General features: G+C 41.9%; 1 protein-coding gene across 1 annotated transcript in view; it reads right to left on the bottom strand.

The window, feature by feature from the left end:
* Window positions 1-20,331, bottom strand: part of Aoah (acyloxyacyl hydrolase) — a 192,659-nt gene that overhangs the window by 19,865 nt on the left and 152,463 nt on the right. The window contains exons 14-18 of the mRNA XM_038334078.1: window positions 11,461-11,497; window positions 10,507-10,581; window positions 5,222-5,394; window positions 574-632; window positions 369-428 (exon numbers count right to left, since the gene is read on the bottom strand). Coding sequence (XP_038190006.1) covers window positions 369-428; window positions 574-632; window positions 5,222-5,394; window positions 10,507-10,581; window positions 11,461-11,497 — 404 coding nt within the window. The remainder of the gene's footprint in view (window positions 1-368; window positions 429-573; window positions 633-5,221; window positions 5,395-10,506; window positions 10,582-11,460; window positions 11,498-20,331) is intronic.

Here is a 20,331-nt window from a genome sequence, read left to right as displayed (position 1 = left end):
TTCATTAATTCTTATAAAGATACAACCTATGAACGAAGTATAAGATACTTTGCTTGGGAAATGAATTCTTTCAGACATGTGTGGTGATCCTCTCTGAGCATCTGGTCACACATAAGACTTTTCTTCTTCAGCTCCCCAGTTCATTGCCTTATTTTACCAGCTGTGTGTGTATATGTGTTCATGCATGAGACACATATGCCCTCCTGGAGAGGGGTGGAGGCAGACAGGACACACAAGTTCTTTTGCCCTCTCTGGCTCCATGACCATGTGATTTTGTTCTTTGCCAGGTTGGTGACCATTATGCTGTAGATTCCCATCCTGAGGAAAGTCTACTGCAAACACAGGGACAGAGGACTCTACGGCTCTACCTGTGAAGTGAGAGTCCGGAGGGTCTTGTTGGAAGACATCCATCCACTGCAGGGGCTGACCTGAGAGAAGATAAGAACACTTTGATTAAAGAGGCATAGACACAGTGAGGGGTGTGTGTACACATATGCTTGTGTGCATTTGTGTGTGTGTGTGTGTGTGTGTGTGTGTGTATGATGAGATCATGAAGCAGGCTTCTGGGCTTACCTGGAGGCAGCTCAGGAAGGAGAAGAAGTCTGCATAGGTCACATCTCTATTGAGCTGGCCTGGAAAACACAGAGGTCTGATAAGTCATATGCAATCAGATGGCAATGCTCAGGGACATTTGTAGATGACCCTGCCTCCCTTTCAGATGGTGGCATTTATTCTGATTTGATTTGTCAGTCAGCATAGCTTTGAGGAATGCCTGTATTTTACTTCTGCCTAAGCCCAAGTCAGGAAGGAGCCCTAAGGAGTCTATGCCCAGCGTTCCTTAATCTTGGAGAGGAAAGGCCTGGGGCGCTGGCCTCCTCTCATCTCCAGAGACAGCAGAGTCTCCTACAGCTATAAATGGACCAGCGTGACTTGAGCAAAGCTCATCACTAGGCAACACCTGCTTCTTGGTGATATCATCAAGCTCCAAGCTTCTGTGAGGCCCAGAGAGCCCCATCCCAGGTGGGAATTGACTGAATCCTCCTTTCTGTTCTTATGAAACACTTAGGTCTGAGCCAGTTGTTCCATGTTGAGGACTGGCATTCAGAATGCCTGAAAGTCTGAATCACAGCCCTTCAAATATGACTGGGGTGGCTCCCTTGCACTTGGGTGGGATGGGGATGTCAGTGGATATTCATCTCTTTTGATGATACTGGATTAAGAGTTTTTCCATAGTTGTCTTACTGAGTCCTAGTTAGGAAATGTACCTCACAGGTTTTTTGTGTTTGTTGTTGTTTTTTTTTGTTTGTTTTACTCAGGTAAAAGAGGTATATAAAAACAAAGGGGAAAGTGTTGCATGAATTATTATTGTTTGCATATGAATCTGTCCTATTCCATGTCTGAAACACTCACTTCCCAGCCTGTGACACTGTCTTAAGAGGTTCTGAAAACTTAAAGAGGTGACCCCGCCTGGAGGAAGTAGTTCATTGGGAATGTCTTTAAAGGTTATACCTGGTTTCCAGTTCCTCCTTTCTGTCTGCTTCCTGTTAGCCATCAGGTACCACCCCCCCCACACACACACACCTCCACTTCCATGACACCTGGAGGGGTACATTGGGTCAAGCCAGGGGGACTGAATCTTCGGCATGATGAGCCTAGATAGACAAGTCTTCCTCTACACAATTTGTCTCGGGTATTATGTCATTGCGGTGAAAAGTCTATTGCCCTGGAGTCTCCCGAGAAACTGTGGAAGCACTAGCTATAGCCACTGTGATATCTTCTCTCTCCCAGTGCTGCCCCTCCCTCTTTATAGTTTATCCACCTCAGAAGCAGTCAGTTTTTGTGCTGTGACTGACATACAAAATCCAGCTCTCCCACCAATCTCCAGCATGAGCAGCTGATGCTGGATCCATTAGACACTTCTCACACTCTCAAAAAATTAAAGAGGATAATAGAGGATCTTAGAACATCTCAAAGTCAAGAGAAAAACATCAGATGATTGAACAGGGCCTTGCTTTTCACCTGCACATTAGATAAGAAACACTGAAAAGTAGATTTGACTTGCTTGTTTTGGAGGGAACATATGTTGATCTTCCAGTGCGGTATAAGGTAATGTCAGAACTAGAAAGCCACAAGCGATGACTGCCAGTAAAGTCATGGTGATCGGCTCGTCAAGTCTTGCTCCATTCTGCTTTGCCCTGCCCTTCTGCTATCCTGCCAAGATAACAGCATCTCCCTTGGATGAGGACCCTGGGTATAACCTGGTTCATCAAGTCCAGGCTCTCTTCCTTTTCCTTTTTTTGCTCACTGTTCCGATACTTGCTCCCTCTGAACCTGGCGCACAAAGAGATAGGTCTGCTGAACAGGATTAAAGTCTCTGTAATAAGTAGAAGATAGTTGGAAAATGTTCTTAAGTGTTTTTCTTTGAACTTGAATTTGCCAATTTGAAGGAAGGATGCCACAGGGAAGGATGCCTCAGGGGTGCTCAAGTAGAAGGGTGCTTGGGTGCACTTATGACAGACTAATGGCTTAATGGAAAGGGAGAGGGGGTGTGGCTTCTTCCCTTTGTTGGCACCGAGTCTTTATCATTTGCTTTTTAGATGTTATCCTGTATTTTATAAACTTAGTCTCCCCTCCCACCACAGCTGCCCCTGAATCGAAGAGCCCTAGTGTGAAGAGGTTGTGTGTGGCTGTAATTCCTTATCAGAAAGATATCCTAGTTAATCACCAGATTAACTGAGATTGTCTGAGAATGTAGCTCAGTAGCATAGCTAGAGCATGTGAGACCCTGGCTTTGATGCTAGTACCAAAAAGAAAAAAAATCCGGCAGTAGACAGTGGTACTGTTTATGGTGAACAGTAATTACCAGGATCTGAAAATTTTCTTATACTCGTGTGTGTGTGTGTGTGTGTGTGTTCATGATCCACTGGGGTGTTCCTATGGATGCCACTGGACCTCCTTAAAGATTAAAGGGAAAGTTTCTATTCCAGATGGCTAAAAGACACACATAGTTTGTGTCTCAGAAATTTACAAGTTCTTTAGGATGGTCCTTGATGTTTATTTATATTCATTTATCTATATTTATCTTTATCATATCTATCATCCATATCTCTTTCTACATATTCTCTCTTTCTCTCTCTCTCTCTCTCTCTCTCTCTGTGTGTGTGTGTGTGTGTGTGTGTGTGTGTGAGAGAGAGAGAGAGAGAGAGAGAGAGAGAGAGAGAGAGAGAGAGAGAGGTGAGCCACTGGCTCTTACCTCTACCTCAGTTTGAAATGGTGATACTTCCTTCAGGAATCTCAGAATGAGACTGAGAGCTGTCTAATCTTGTCTTATAATTTCCTTAAGAGCTTGGATTAAAGGCATGCAATGCCCCGTTTTCATGGCAACTAGTGAGGCTACTGGGATTAAAGGTGTGTGTTACCATTTCCTGGTCTGTATGGCTGACCAGTAGGGCTGTTTTACACTCTGATCTTCAGGCAAGCCTTATTTTATAAAATACAAATGAAATGCCACTATAACATTTTACCTTATTTCTTGGAGAAAGGGTCTCTCCCTGAGTCTGGAGTTTGTTCACTGATTCCACAAGAATAGCTGTTAGTGAGCTACAGAACTGTCCTGTCTCTACTCCCTTCCCCAGTGCGAGGGCTAGATGGATTTCTCTAATCATCTTTCCCCTTCCTTCTCTCTCAAGTTGCATGGTATCATTGTTACCTACTGCTGTTAAATTAAGTGTGCATAGTCAGTTTGATTGAACTTATGTAGCTAGTTTAACCAGAGTTTATGGAAGAAAATGGAATTTAAAATCATAAAACTTTGAAACATGTTACTACTGGTGTGATGGAGTAGAAGGAAGGACACTCCCCTTCCCCAAGCTTCTCTTATCATGAGAAATTCGGTGACCTAATGGAATTAATTTGTTAGGAAACTACAGTCTTCATGCCCATGGCTCAAACAGACTTCCCTCACCCAAGTGGTTGTCTTTAAACACACACTGGGGTTCAGAAAGGAGTGAAGTTCTGTGTGTTATCATATTTTCAACTATAAGGATAAGAAGCTGTATGAACAGGGAAGCTATGCTCTCCTTATGCAAGGCAGGACAGTGCTTTGCTTGGATAATATTTGTGATACACTTTCATGGAGCAAATGACTTCATCTTAATTGGCAGAATATAGATATCTGTTTTTTTCCCCTCAAGGGAGAAGACTAAAGAGCTGGGTATTAATTCTTTTCTCCTGTGAATGGGAGTGGAATTTCTTGAGTGAGCTAGGAAAGTTGGCTGAACCAGGAACTACAGGAGGAAAAAGAGGAGGTGGGGGAGGCGAGATAGAAAAGTACATAGAGTTAGTACTCAAGGGAAAGCTCTGGCTCACGCTCAAAGAGGAGCAGCCATGGATAGAAGAGTTTACTAACTTATATGCACCCTGGCCTCATCCATTCCACACAGGCTTAAATCTCTTTCGCGTTGGTCCCCATGTTACACTCAGAACAATTTAAACAGAGATAGGAGACAGCAAGTTTGGTCGCTTGGGCAGATGGGAGATTTGCCAGCAAAGATATTGGCAGAAATATTTTTTACGTATACCAGTGGTCCTTTTGAATAGCTGTCACCCAGGTTTGTCTTGCCCACCTGGCGGAATGATGTTTTTCCTGAGAAGAGCATAGGGACTTAATATCAGACTAGGACTTAACAGTGGTTGTAACCCCGTGCTGACCCCTTGAGCATGGGGATGGGTCTACTGGGTGGCTGTAAGTCAGGGTTGTCTAATTTTGTTACGGGAATGGAGCCCAGCTATAGCCAGTAGAGAAACAGCAGCAGGAATTTCCTCAGCATCCCTAAGCATCAGCTACAGTACAGAATAATCTTTCTCAGGTTTAAGCCAAACTTATCCTCCAGTCGTGTTGGAGGAGCGATTCTTCCGTTATCTTCTACTTTGTGTGACTTTATATGTACCAGGCAAGCTTATTAGCGAATCCTTTATGGCATGAATTTTACTTCTTTGAATTTCTCTTGCATTAATATCATATACATATCACACACATCACACATACATTCCATGTGCATCACACATAGACACTATATATATCATAAATACACATCACACCCATCATACATACATATCAAACCTTGCACTTACACACATCATATGTATGTACTGTACACACATCACACATACACCCACACATGCATACGCACGGCGAAAAGAATCTGCAAGCATAATATACCTAGAGGGTGATATCGGTTGTGCAAACTATCCCAGAGAAAAGTTCCATCTGGCAAACCGTATAAAATAACGTGGCTGCCATTGGGCAAGTGGGAATCTAGATGCTTCAGCGTCTGCATGACATTGGAGTACATTTGTTCAGGAGTGGTCATTCCTGGTACTGGGTCAGCTCTCCTGAGGTGGAAGAAACAACAAGTATTGATTAGCAGGAAGGCCACATACAAAACACTCTGTATCTGCTGGTTGTCAGTACTATTTTGCAAACTACTTTTGACTTCCTACCTTTCTGGCACACAGTCAGACTGCATTTACTATGTCACTTGCTTGAGGAGAGAGAGAGAGAGAGAGAGAGAGAGAGAGAGAGAGAGAGAGAGAGAGGAGAGAGTAGGGATGGAGGAGAGGTGGTCGCGGGGGAGAAGAGAACGGAGAGAGAGAGAGAGAGAGAGAAGAGGAGAGACTGAGCGAGTGACGAGAGAGAGAGAGAGAGAGAGAGAGAGATGTTCCTGAAGAGTACATAGTGTGAGCAAGAAGGGAACTTTTGCGGTTTTCTACTACTAAGACTTTAGGTTTTTCTTCGTTTGTTTGTTTTTCTGTTTTGGACCATAAGCTCATCTACCCTGACTCTTGGGTACAGGAGAGGGTCTGCTGATATTGCTTAAGAATGATTTGGAGCTTTAGAGCTTTGGGACTTAACAATTGGTTTTTAAAAAATTGCACACAGACCACAGTAGGGAGGTAGACATTTCCAAGGGATGATGTTATTTTATGTGTAGACATTCTCTTACCCTTTCTTCTCAGTTTCTGTACTAAATTTGGGCTTTCATCATTGTTCTGATAGACAACTATTCTCTGCTTTATTATGAAAAGAGTATTTACCAATAATTATATTTCATACCACTGTCTTTCTATGGCTGGTAGTTGTTGTGGTCTTGTAGAACATATAAAATCATCAAAGAAATCTCAAATAAATAACTTAATGTTTTTCTTAGTACAGTTTTATTGTGTAGTGAGAAACGATAATTATAGCAACTCTTAAAAGGACAACATTTCATTGGTGATGGTTCACAGTTCAGAATTTTAGTCCATTATCATCATGGTGGGAAGCATAACGGCACACAGCAAATATGGTGCTGAAGAGGTAGCTGAGAATTCTATGTCTTGATCTACAGGCAGCAGGAAGAGACCGCCACGCTGGGTGTGGCTTGAGCACCTGAGACCTCAGGAGTCCCAAGTGACATACGTCCTCCAACAAAACCACACCTGCTCCAATAAGGTCACATCTCCTAATCACACTACTCCCTGTGGGTCAAGCATTCAAACACATTAGTCTATAGGGGCCATTCCTATTCAAACCACCACATGGCTGTACCTTAAGGCTTTAGAAGAAAAAAAAAACAAGCCCAAACAAAATGTATTAGATAGACAGCAATAATTAGAACGAGATAGAAATAAGTGAGACGCAAACACAGCTACAAAGAGTCACTGAAACAGAGACGTGGGTCTTTAACAAAACCAACAAGATGAGCCAAACGAACTGAAACAAAGACAGAGGAGATCTAAATCAATAAAACAAAGATGAAAGGGAAGCTATTAACAGTGAATACCAATAAAATCCAGAGAACCACGAGAATATAAATCCGAAGACTATATTCTACCAAACTGAAAAATTTAAAAGAAGTTGCTAGATATCTGGATATATATGACCTATCTAAGTTAAACCAAGATGAGACAGATCATTTAAACAGATCTCTACCCAATAATACTGTAGCAATAGCAGGAAACCACCCAACAAGGAAAAGTCCAAGACCCTTGAGGATCACCCATCAATACTTCTCAAATTATTCCATCAAATAGTAAAGGGAGAAACTCCCAAACTCCTTTTATGAATCCATTACACCTTAGATAAGGCCTCCACAAAAAGAAAGTAAAATTACTTTCAATCCCCACGATTGACATAGATGGAAATATTCTCAACAAAATACTTGAAAACCAAACTCAAGAACACACAAAAAGTGTGATCACCATGCTCAAGTTAGCTTCATTCCAGAGAAGCAGCGGTGGTTTGACAAATGCAAATCAATAAATGTAATAATTATATAACTTAAGTTGGCCTAAGATTTGAGGTTCTATTTCATCCCAGCTGTCAGTGTAGTGATTTCTCAGAAAATTAGGGAACAACCTCCCTCAAGACCCAGTAATACCACTTTTGGGTATATATCTAAAGGATGGTCAATCATGCCACAAGGACATGTGCTCAACTATGTTCATAGCAGCATTGTTTGTCATAGCCAGAGCCTGAAAACAACCTAAATGCCCCTCGACCAAAGAATGGATAAGGAAAATGTGGTACATTTACACAATTAAGTACTACACAGCAGAAAAAAATGACATATTGAATTTTGCAGGAAAATGGATGGAGCTAGAAAATATTATTTTGAGTGAGGTAACCCAGACACAGAAAGACAATTATCACATGTACTCACTCATAGGTGGTTTTTAAACATAAAGCAAAGAAAACCAGCCTACAAACCACAATCCCAGAGAACTTAGACAACAGTGCGAACACTAAGAGAGATTTTCATAGATATAATCTACACAGGAATTAGAAAAGACAAGATATCCTGAGTAAATTGGGAGCATGGAGACCTTGGGGGAGGTTGAACGGGGGAGGGGAGAGTCAGGGAGGGGAGCAGAGAAAATGTAGAACTCAATAACAATCAATAAAAATAATCTTCATCCAGAAAAAAAGAATGCAATAATCAAGGATACAAATGACAATAGATGTTGGTAAAGATGTGGGAAGGAGCTGTTATTTACTTTCTGTGGGTATGCAAAGAGGTCTGGTCACTGGAAATTTATATGGAGGTTTCTCAAAAAAAAAAAAAAATCAAACATAGAACTACCGCAAGACCCAGCTTTACCATTTCTGACACACACCCAAAGGACTCAGTATACCACTACAGGGATATTGGTACATGCTTGTCTGTTGATACTCTTTTCATAATAGCAAGGGAATAGGTTCCGCCTAAGTGTCCATTAGCTGAGAAATGCAAACTGCTCTGCATGTACACAGTGGGATTTTACTGACTGCCCAAAGTTTCTGCTGCTGCAGCTCACACACATTGGCTCTGTTTCAGGACTGTCGAACTTTAGTGGTGCATTAAAGAGTCTTAAGGACAGCAACAGATAAGCCTAAAACCACTGAGTCACTTTAGATAATTAGTGGAAATGCTAGGCGCCTCTACACTGCCCTTCTTTCCAAATTCCTGAGGCTAAAAGTTGTCTTCCAGTCAGGACCTTCATGCACGTATCAAGTTCTTACTGAGTAGCCACAGGTAGTCAGAGAACTGAGAGAGACACGTGGCTGCATTACCCCAATAAGAGTTAGCAACATCATTTTTAAAACAAGGTTGAAGAAAGAGACAAATCAGATTCCTGAAACTTGTTTCTGGACAGAGCCATTTTGCAACCCTCTGGCTTGGGCATGGGATGGAACCCTTTGCCCACTGTGGGTTATCTCCTCCACCTTGATGTTCTGCCATCTGTCTTTATTTTTCTAAGCTCTCCACAGGACATCAAAAAGTGGGCACTGCAGGGACATGCCCCACTGCCAGCTCTGTTCCTTCATCCAAATGCTCACTGCATCTCTGCCCAGTTAGATCCCTGGTAGAAGCAAGGCTGGCGTGGGCCTCTAGCTGATGTGTTTGATATTTGGCTTTTTGGAAAAAAGAAAGCAGAAGTGGGTTGGCGAGACTCAGGGTGGGGAGGGCATTCTCAGTGATTCTGACCTTTGACAGGACAGCTTTTCTTCAGGCACTCTATCCAGTTGTAACCTGTTTGCTTTCTATACTGAGGGGACCCTGATCCAGGGGTTGGAGGGACATTATCTGGCTGGATCAGAGCTTGTTCTCTTTTGCAGTGGAGGTTGGAAGTCACATCTCTGTTTCTCTGTTGTGAGCCTCAGTGGCCTTTCTTCTGCCATTGGATCTCAGAGCCTGACCTAGTACTTGGCTCATTGGTGGTGCTCAACATGCTCTTTAAGACAGTGAATGAATAATAGAACATAAGGAAGACCATAGTGAGCCAGGGAAAGAAGACAAGCTTTAATTAGAAATCTTGCCACTCCTAGCTTTCCTATTCAATGGCAGGAGAAAGTAAAGTTCCTTTAATTTGTGAACCACAGACTTGCCCCTTTGGGCTGCTATGGGATAAAATGATACAGAAAGGAGCACCGATCTTGGACCAGGAACAGGTCTTAAGGGGTATACACTCTTTACTGGAAAGTCCCGGGTGGCTCATCACAGAGACAGGGACCTGGGTCTTCACAATGTAGCTTTGGGGTCCTGGAGGGACCTAGGTGTGGATTGGCCCATGAGCGACAATGGATAGAGCAGAGTGGCATTTCCTCCTCCCCTCCCCATGAACTGATTTGTCTGCACTTCATTTAGGGTTCTATGGGAGCAAATGAGTTTTAATCCTATTGGACTTTGCTCTCATCACAGGCTTGGGAGGCCCAGGAAATGGGTAGAACAAGGGGAAGATACGCGATGAGCTGAGCAGGGAGCCTCCAGCTGGTCCTTAATCAGTTCTGCTACCTTGTGCATGTCTTTTACCCCTTCTAGGCTTGCCTTTCATGTTTTCCTAAAACACTGGGCAGATGGTCACTGGAAGCTGTTCTGGATCCTGTCTCACCCTTTGCTTACTTTTTAGCCGCAGGGCAGGTGCCCACATGCAGCATATTTTTAGGGTATACATAGATTTTGATACATCTCTTCAAATGTTGAGGGGGAAATAACACTATTGCTGTAGTTTAGCAAAGGCTGTTTTACTCTGGTCCATCAGAATAAATAGGACTGAGTTACATGCAGTTTCTATGCCAATGCAAGTCTATTCTGTTCTTCTGCAGAGGAATGTCAGCATATGTGTTCCTGTGGGTTGACTGTGCTTCTACGGTATGCTATTGCAAATGTTGTCGGTTCTAAGTCTTGGATCTTGGTGAAGCGTATTTCCTGTGGTATAATCCACAGTTGCTCCTGGTGTTCCTTGTTGTTGTGACGTCAGAATTGAGAGCTACTGGATCAGATTCATTTCTTTCTCACAGGTTGCTCCTTCCTACTGACGTCACCTATCCAGGCTTTCCCTCTGAGATAAGCTTATGTGACACCTGCTCACTGTAATGGAGTAGACTGGGGTGGGGAGTGGAAGAGGGCGGAAGACAGAGCCAAATCTCAACTGAGCAGGCCCATTATCGTCTCAGCATTGTTTGCATCTTTCTCCATGACTTACCCATTGCAGACATCGTTTCCAATCATGGCATAAATTACGATGGCTGGTTGGTCCAATGCCTGGTTCCTAGACAAGCTGAGAAAACATGGAGTCTGAGCAGCACTGTCACCAGCAACACAGGCTGAGCCTGGGAGACTATCCTTGGGTAACTACCCATGAAAACCAACCAGCTTTTCTGATTTTCTTTAACTTTAGCAAAGCTAGTCAGCCCTGTTCTCCTCTATAATCTCAATTCAATTTACCAATAGGAAATGGCATACTAATGCATAATATTGAAGAGTAGGTTAAAATTTCAGCTGAACAGACTCACCATTATCTTCTTAGCATTGTTCAAACATTATTATAAATAAGGGCAGGTGAATTAGTTCCAGTATTCATACCCAGTTTCATAGGACATCCCAGAGCTGTGGGGCCCACTTAATTCACAGAGGTAAGGGCTGCCTGAGGCTTCTGTTCAGGGTACGACAAACAGCCTTGCATCTGAATTTTCATTCCCAAATAAAACCCAAAACATTAGCTTGCCAGGCATGGTGTCTCAGCACCTGGGGAGCTATGGAAGAAGAATCACACAAGTTTGAAATGAGTCTGGGTGGCATAGTTAGCTCCAGGGGCTACAGTATGAGGCTCTGTCTCAAAAACAGAAACAAAAATATAAAAAGATAGGTTTCATAATTATAATGCCAGACTATGATATAATCATTGTGTTTTTGCAGTTTCATCTTCAGAGTTGAATTTTATTCAGTTAATATTCATTTCATAGTCCATTGAGAACATAAATGAACCAATCACTTTCCAAGATACTGGCCCAAGAAAAGAAGAACCAGTGTGCAGATAGTAACTAACCAACTATTGATACTCAGTAGAAATGATATTGGGGTAATAAATGAGAATTTTCATTCCTTTCGAGATAAGTTAACCATATTTAAACGTTTCTTAGATGTATCTTCCACTTACCTTTCTATGAAATTCTTCAGATTTCTAGAAGATGCACCTGTAGAGTTACAATTAAGAAAATAGTCTTTTAAATTTAAATGACAGCGCTGATGTCAGCTGAGTTCACAGGGGTGATGTGATGTGGGAGAGTCTTCTGTTTGAGTTGATTTCATTGGCTAATAAAGAAACTGCCTGGCCCATTTGATAGACTGCCCCTTAGGTGGGTGGAGTAGACAGAACAGGAAGAGGAAGTGAGGTAGAAGGATCAGTCAGATGCCACGCCTCTCCTAAGTTAGACAGACTGCCCTGCCTCTCCTCAGGGAGACAGACGCGATGAAGCTCCAGCCCAAGAAGGACATAAGCTAGAAACTTCCCGGTAAGACACCACTTCGTGGTGCTACACAGATTATTAGATATGGGTTAATCAAGATGTGAGTAAGAGGCTGAAAATAATGGGCCAGGCAGTATTTAAAAGAATACAATTTGTGTGATGTTATTTCGAGGTATAAGCTAGACGGTGGCCGGGAGCTGGGCAGGATGAAAAGCAGGCCTGCCCGCAGCACCTCACTACAGTGATGTCATTGTTCAGCCACAGGAGGCTGTCCAGACCACACTGCTGATGGCAACTGCTTGTTTCTGGAGATTTTCCAAAGTGTTTTATCTTGGATATCACCTTCAGGGGTTCCTGCTTACAGGGCTTGTACTAGCATAAGCCAAAGCCCTTTGGATGGGTGGGTTGCCATAGAAGAGTAAATGATTTAGTAGATGTAAGGAAAAGTATGTATCTATCTCTACAGAGACAAGATATTCCCAAAACTAAGGATCAGAGAGACAGAAAATAATTCTCTGGGAGAGACAGCTTCCTGGGGACCCCCATTTAAGGTCCTGATATTCAGAACATGGAGTTCTGGTGGTAAAGACTCTCTGAATAGTAAGTTGCTCTCTGCTGTCTTCAACCTGCAGCTGCCCAGTGCTACTGGTATCCTACAGGGGCTCTCAGGTCTGCTGGACCTTCTATTCACTTCTACCACAGGTCTCCTAACCTTTCATTTTTAGAATAATAAGATGAAGAAGCGTTATTATCATTCTGTGATGTTTTTCCTTTTTAATTTTTTATCTATCTATTATGTACACAATGTTCCACCTACAGGTATGTCTGCAGGCCAGAAGAAGGCACCAGATCTTATTATAGATGGTTGTGAGCCACCATGTAGTTGCTGGGAATTGAACTCAGGACCTCTAAAAGAACAACCAGTTCTCTTAACCTCTGAGCCATCTCTCCAGCTCCTTGATAATTTTCTTCATGATAAACTAGAACCAACAAAAGCACAAACTTTTGTTGTTCTAAAATTATAGGACCAGGTCCAGCCAATCTCAAGTGGAATTTGATGTGCAGAGAACCAACAGACCTTAGGAAAACAGAGTAAAGAGTTGTCAGAGCTTATTAGATGGGTTGTCCTTCCTCACAGGCAGTATCTCATATGTCTTTCTTGACTACTCTGGACAAGGCCAATTGTAAGCAATTGCAGTAGATTTAAAGGAGCAGCACAGCTGGGGGTGATGGTCATTTATAATATATTAGCATCCTGTAGGCTGAAGATGCAGAGCTCAAAGCCAGCCTGGCCTACATAAGTAAGATCCTGTCTCAAAATAGCAACAAACAAACAAAACACAAAACAAAGAAGTAACCACAAATAGGAAGCAAGAAACCACTTATTCATTACCTAATGCCTGTCTTTTCTTGTACCGAATCCTCTCTGCTGCAAAGTCCTTGTGTTTTTCATCCTTTCCACTCCCTCATGGAAATCTCAGTTTTATAAAGTCACCTAAGTAGTTATTGTCTCTCCCACTCTATTTTTTTTCCTAGTCTCTGTTCTTTATTTTCTACTAGTCTTTTTTCAGACTGGGTACCACATCTTTCTCCTTCCCAGTCTTTAGTGTCCTCTTCTGTAGGTGTCTCCTCAGCTTCTGAGTGTTGATGTATCTGCCGCTGGAGAAACTACTACAGCAATGACAGCCGGCAGGTAATAAGCAGCAAGGACAGAGCCTTAGCCTGTGGGACGTGGCAGAAAAAGGCAAATATTTGAAGACATTATACCTTTTGTACTTTGCAATTTTAGTTTCACAGAAATGAAAAAGTTTGGCCCTGGAATAGAGGACTTTTATTATTGGTTAATGCGGTCCAGTGGAGAACCTTCATGTCCCCTGTTAAGAGTAGAAGAGTCCCTACAGGCCTTTAAAGGCTGAGCTGTGGTGTCCTTTAACTAGTGTGTATCTATCACAAGAAGAGAAGGTCTCATGACCTCAGCATCACTTCGCTCTCCCTAACTGAATTTCAACACATGGTCCCACTGGGCTGGTATTGACCATATCACCAAGTACCTCACATCTATGTATTCTCTCAACTTAGAAACTATCTTTCGTGATATTCTAAGTGAACCCGTTACTTTTAGTGCCTGACAATAGGCCCTAGTGTTTTCCTGGAAAGAAAAGGAGAACATTTAAATATAACTAGAATAAGTCGTCAAAAAGTAAATCATGCCAGGTGGTGGTGGCGCACGTCTTTAATCCCACCATTTGGGAGGCAGAGGTGGGCAGATGTTTGTGAGCCTGATCTACAAGAGTTAGTTCCAGGACAGGCTCCCAAGCTACAGAGAAACCCTGTCTTGAAAAACAAACAAAAAAATTAAATCATTACTTTTAGCAAAACATACTGAGTATTTACTATGTCAGGTGTTGTAATTAGTTCTGAATATTGATCAGAGACTAGAAAATACACAGTCTTGTTCTTTGGAAGCCCAATGTTACTAAACAAGCTATAGTCATAAAGTGTTGGGGATTCAGAAAGCCCTGAGGGTGGAAACTTTAACTGTTTACTGAGGTCCTAAAATAGCAACACATTAATCCATCCACAATGCTCTGTATGCAGTTCTCAGAAACAGTTACAGCTAAGTGCTGTGTTAGCTGTGACTATCTGCAGTCAACAGAGCAGATCTGAGGTTTTCAAGTTCTGAGTTTGCATAATTTTGGAGACTCTCCTTAAAGGCAAGAACATAAACACAAAACATCCAGACATTGGGCAGAAAATATAGCGCAGACACGGGAGCCCAGACCAACTGTGGTTAAAATGTTGGAATCTTGCAACTTTTATACATAAGTATGGTCAGCAATCAAGTGAGGGAACCCCAGGTTTCAGCAGCATTAGCTTCAAAACCTGCCTTTTGACACCCTTTATGTCGTGTTACTAGCTCTTGGTCAATCTGCCTAATTCATAGATAAGGCCCAGAAATAGGAAGAGAAACATGTCTGGTCTCTAGTAAGGATAGCCATCATTGTAATAGCTGTTCCTTATAAACAGCAGGGATTTAAAGTATGTTATTTTAGGTGTTCTATAAGAATCCATGGGGAGGATTAGGAAGTACATTTTAGTTTATTAACCACAAATACATTCAAAGAAAACACGCAGAGTCTCCAAACCATGTGCAGAACTTCAAGCTCAGATGCCCACAGAGCCTACAGGTGCAGTGCTGTTGAACCCACCCTATAAAGAGCAGCCATTGCTCAGTCCTGATGAATCTGTGTGGTCCATGTCGTCAGACTTGTCTTCAAAATGGAAATGGGATACATGGGACTTTTTGCCAAAAAAAAACCTCCTGATTTTTTAGACATTGGCCATGAATCCGGTGATTGTAAAAGATGCTTCATTTTATGATACAAATCCCACACAGGTTAGGTTTTAAATGATTTGATCATTGAGAGACCCACAGGAAACACTGTATGTCAAGTACAAGATGTTGGGTCTGGAAAGGTGGCTCAGTGGTTAAGGGCACTGGCTCCACTTACAGAGGACCCAGGTTTGGTTCCCAGCTCATACATAGCAGTTCACAACCATCTTTAACTCCAGTTCTAGGGGATCTGATGCCTCTTCCAGCCTCTACAGGCAAAGGCACAAATGGGCCTTGTGTGTCCTCCCCCTATCTGAGCTCTCTCATATGCAGGATGACAGTGGATCTACTTGTTTTGAATACCTTTATTTTAATTTTCTGTTTGTGTATTATAACAGCAGATACTACTTATCAAAAAAATTTAAGATTAAAATAAGTTTTCTTTCTTTTGTTTCTGACAATATGGTCTCCACTCCCATTCTCCACGTGTGTCTGTGTGAGTGAGCCAACACAGGGTCTAACATTAGAAAACAAAAGGGAAGGATTGAGGAAAGCCTTCCTTGTGTATCTTGTTCATCACCTCATGCCTTCTTTGCATGCCCTTTCTTCATCCATGAAGAGGTTACAATTTATGTCATCAGATACAAATCTTCATCCCTTCTTCTCATGTGTAGTATTTATTGTATTCTCTTTGGCTTCTGATTACATTTTCTTAGTGTAAGTTCTTTATTTAATTTTTTGCTTATCTCATGTGTGTGGAAGTATGTTTTTAAAGGGTAGGAATTCTTCCTAAAGCAGAAAACACTTGATAGTTGCATGCAATGACATACCTGGTATCTATCAATCACATGTTTCCTAGCTCTGAATATTACTAGTACATCTCCAGTTGCAGTCATTACTGTGTTTACATCTCCTTTCTGGTCTGACAATTTTGTCTCATGTACTTTAATGTTCTGTTTGAATGTAATTGCTCCCATAATTCTGTAGGGAGTGCCACTTGTTAGAGTGGGAATGGCATTATTGGAGGAAGTGTACCACTGTGGGCGTGGGCTTTGAGTTTTCCTACACTTGGGATACCACCCAGTGTCTCAGTTGACTTACTTTTGCCTACAAGACATAGGACACTCAGCTACTGCTCCAGCACCATGCCTGCCTGCACACCAGCATGCTCTCTGTCATGCTGGCAATGAACTGACCTTCTGAAACTGTAAAGAGCCATGCCAATTAAAAGTTTTCTTTATAAGTATTGCCATGGTCATGGTATCTCTTCACAGCAATAAAAACCATAACTAAGAGATATATGTAATGGTGTTATAGCTGAAAGACCTGGATAAAACCAGATCTCCCCAAAGAAAGCCCTGGATAAATCCAGGTTTTCCCCCCTACCCCCAGCAGGAAGAAAATAGCCAAAAATCTAAGCAGGGAGAGAAAAATCAGGAATATAGGATTAGCTGATTCAGTGACTGTGTTTCAGGAACCAGCTGAAGATAAAGTTAGATTGTAATCTTGAGAATAATCTTGAGAAAGGAACTAGCTGATTATGACCCTGAGAGTGGTCTTGAGAGGCAGGGAGCTGCCCCCAAGTGATCATCACTGGTATTCTCAGAATTTTCTACACCCTCCCTGCTCCTTTTGGATCACTGGGCAATGGTTTCTTCCCTTAAAAGCCCCTTCTCCCGGTCACTGGGGTCGAACTCTTCCCCTGTGTGGGTTATGAGTCTCAGCCCCAGTGCACTGGTTCCCGTCTCATCTCATTAAACCTCATGTGATTACAGCAAGGACGGTCTCTCGTGAGTTACTGGCGGGGGGGGGGGGGGGTTGTGTTATCCCGAGACTTGAGTGAGAGTCTCCCCACACTGGGGTCTTTCAATAGCCTCTCAGTGAATTAATCCTTTTATTGTTAAGATACTCATCTTGGCTGCTATAATTTCTTTGAAGTCCAGCTTTCTGACAATCCTACAGTCACTCCAGCTTACATAGATTAGTACTAGCGTGGTATATCTTTTCTCACCACTTAGCTCATTCACTTCCCTGTATTTGGAGTGAATTTCTTGTAGACAGTCTCCAGTTTTGTAGGTTATTTTTATTAGGTTTTGTCATTTGTGTTGGGGTTGAACCCTGAATCTTATACCCACTAAGCATGCACTCTGCCATTGAGAAACAAGTCTAGCCTAGAGCTGGTGCTTTTAATTTACTCTTTTTATTTTTTAGACAGCATCAAAATAATATGTTTCAATGTGATATTTTATATTTCAGTCTATTCTAATATTATTTGCTAAAAGATTCAGTGTAATCATTGTTACATTTAAATTTCAGTCTACCATTTTGTTATTTGTTTCATTTTTGCTTTATCCTTTTATTCCTCTGTATTATTTTAGTTTATTTAAATTTTGTTTTATTGTTTTAGATAAAGGTTTTATTATTCAGCCCAAGATAGTTCAAAACTCTAGATCCTTTTCCTTCTAATTCCTGACTTCTGGGATTATAGATGTGTGTCACTATACCTGACAAATTTTGCTAGTATTCTGTTTGAAAGTCATGGTGGTTCTTTAGGGGCTGGGGATGCTGTTGCTGAACCTTTCTCTGGAGATAAGTTACAGACAATTATCCCATAGATGTCAGTCCCTCACAGGTGATGCCTCACATGCTGGTTACACCCGTAAAGCCTAGAAGTTTTTTGATGAACATGTTTTACCATATATTACTATGACACTTGTTATGAGTTCCCCCAGCATGCGGTTCATGGGGGAGGGGGGGTCTTGGGCCATGGAGACACCCATAAAACAGGGTCTTTTTTAAATGGCATCCTGTGGCTGTTCCAGTATGATGCAGAATTCTAGCACTGTAGGGTTTTCTAGATGTTTCCTTTCAGTGAGGCATCCACCACCTTTTGTCTGAATATGTCCTCATTTCCTGCTCTTTTGTGTATGGTGTACATATGTGAGGTGTGTCTGCGTGTGCTAGTGTGGAGGCCAGAGGAAGATACTGATGGTTCCCTCTGCCATTCTGTGCCCAATCGCCTTGAGACAGAGTATCTCACTAAGCTCAAAGCTGGCCATTTTCACTTGTCTGCCTGACCAACGAGCTCCTGGGATCCATGTGAATCTTCCCTGAATGTTGGGCTTACAGGAACAGGCAGTCATGTCTAGCTTTTTACATGAGTGCTTGGGTTTTGAGCACAGGCATTTATGCTTACAGAGCAAATCCTCTTACCTACTGAAGCATCTCCTTAGCCCCCTCCTGTGCTTTAAAATAGCCACTGCTGAAAGCACAGTGCTGATTTTCTGAGCCTGCCTTAAGCCATGGCTGAGGCCATCTGTTGCCTTCGCTCCCTCTTGCTGCAAGTGGGAGCTCCCCAAACCACCCAATTGTTCTGGAATGGATTCTGGTCTTTCCCTACAATTTTGTGAGGTTTCCCATTTCTCTTTGCTTTTAAAGCTAGAGCTATTCAGGGACCATTTCTCTCTTATGATAGTGTTATCTAGTTTTCTCTGGTTTATTTAATGGGTATTCTAGCAGACCATGCTTGCATATCATCTGACAATTTCTTTTCTCCACATAAACTCAGTTTCAAATGATGTAGATTTTTCTTACACGTCTATAATTCATCAAGCATTTTCAAAAGAAAGATTTGTTGAGAAAATAAGAATTTTTACATTTCTTCTCTTCTAAAAATGTTTGTTTGCAATAAACAGAAGTCTTGAGACTAAGATATTGATCTTGGGCCCCAGATCCCAGGCATTTAACAAGTGTTTGTTGTGACAGTTCCTGACAGTGTTTCCACTATGGGAATGCCTCATATCACAAACGTTTCTGTCACAAGCAAGACAAATTCCCTAAAAATATTTGGATAGGGTAAAATATGCTTCCAATTGTGACTGTACTCTACCTCCAGTGCCACATCTTCACGAGCGCCCTTCGCCTGTGTTGCTAGAAGTTGAGCTCCTCGTCTCCCCAAAGCCATTGCCTCCAGCCCCAACCCACCCAACTCACCACCTCCTTCCACCATTTGGATACTGCTTAAATCTTAACTTTGCTGTGACATCTTCTACTTCTTCAGAGTTAAGGGTCTCTCACCTCCGGAGGTTTTTGCCTCAGCGACACTCTGACGGAACTGTGATTCCTTTCTTGTTTGTCTCTTTCCCATTTGATTATGACCTCCATGAAGGTGAGGCCTTTACCTTGCTCATTTTCTATTTCTAGAACTCATTGTAAAATTGAAGAGCAAGACAATGAAGACGGGAAGGCAAAGCACCTCCATGCTTACATAAACCCCAAGATCATTTAAGCTGTCTGTAGACACAGCAGATAGCTTTCCAGTTGGTGCCTTGGTATTTAAAGTTCTAAACAAAACAGAATATTGAAAGAAGATGCTCTACAACTTCAGCATACTGACAAGTACATTCAATTAAAACAAAGTATTTGCAATGCAGGTGTGCTGATCCTAGCTTAGTGAAGGAGAATTCTTCACATGGTTGCTGTCATAAGCCCTGCTCCTACCTATACAAGGTTTCTTCGTTTCTTTTTTGTTGAGATGATAAAATACTTTGACAAAGGCAACTTTAGGGATAAGGATTTACAATTCAAAGCATAGCTCATCATGCTACATAAGGTAGCAAGAGCTTAAAGTATCTGGTCACACTACATCCATAGTCAAGAGTAGAGAGAAAATGAATTTATGCATGCTAGTTCTTAGCTTTCTTTCCCTACTCCTATATAATCCAGGATCCCCTGTCTAGGGAATGGTACCACCCTTAATGGATGGGTCTTCCCATTCCAATGAATGGAATGAAGACATACCCCAATCCTGGACATGACCAGAGGCCCATCTCCCAGGTGATTCTAGATTTTGTTAAGTTGGCAATTAATACTAACTGTCACAAGGTTGTATGAATAAATCCAAAGAAATACTTCCACTTGGATAAAAGTATCTCCATTGTTTAAAGATTTTTTTTTAAATTCTAAACTCTTACAAGTTACATGGTGAAAAGTTAATTACATAGTAATTACATAGTAAAAGAGAGATTAGTTCAACTATAATGATATGTGTCATGTTGTAATTTTTTTCTTAAAAGTTCCTATTATTGCCGGTTGGTGGTGGCACATGCCTTTAATCCCAGCACTTGGGGGGAAGAGGCAGGCAGATCCTTGTGTTCATGGCCAGCATGGTCTACAAGAGGTAGATCTAAGACAGGCTCCAAAAACTACAGAAAAATCCTGTTTCAAA

This window comes from Arvicola amphibius, chromosome 6, assembly GCF_903992535.2.
Source record: "Arvicola amphibius chromosome 6, mArvAmp1.2, whole genome shotgun sequence".
In the NCBI taxonomy this organism is placed as follows: domain Eukaryota; kingdom Metazoa; phylum Chordata; class Mammalia; order Rodentia; family Cricetidae; genus Arvicola; species Arvicola amphibius.
The sequence above is the reverse complement of the archived record's forward strand: the minus strand, read 5'-3'. Positions and strand labels throughout refer to the sequence as shown.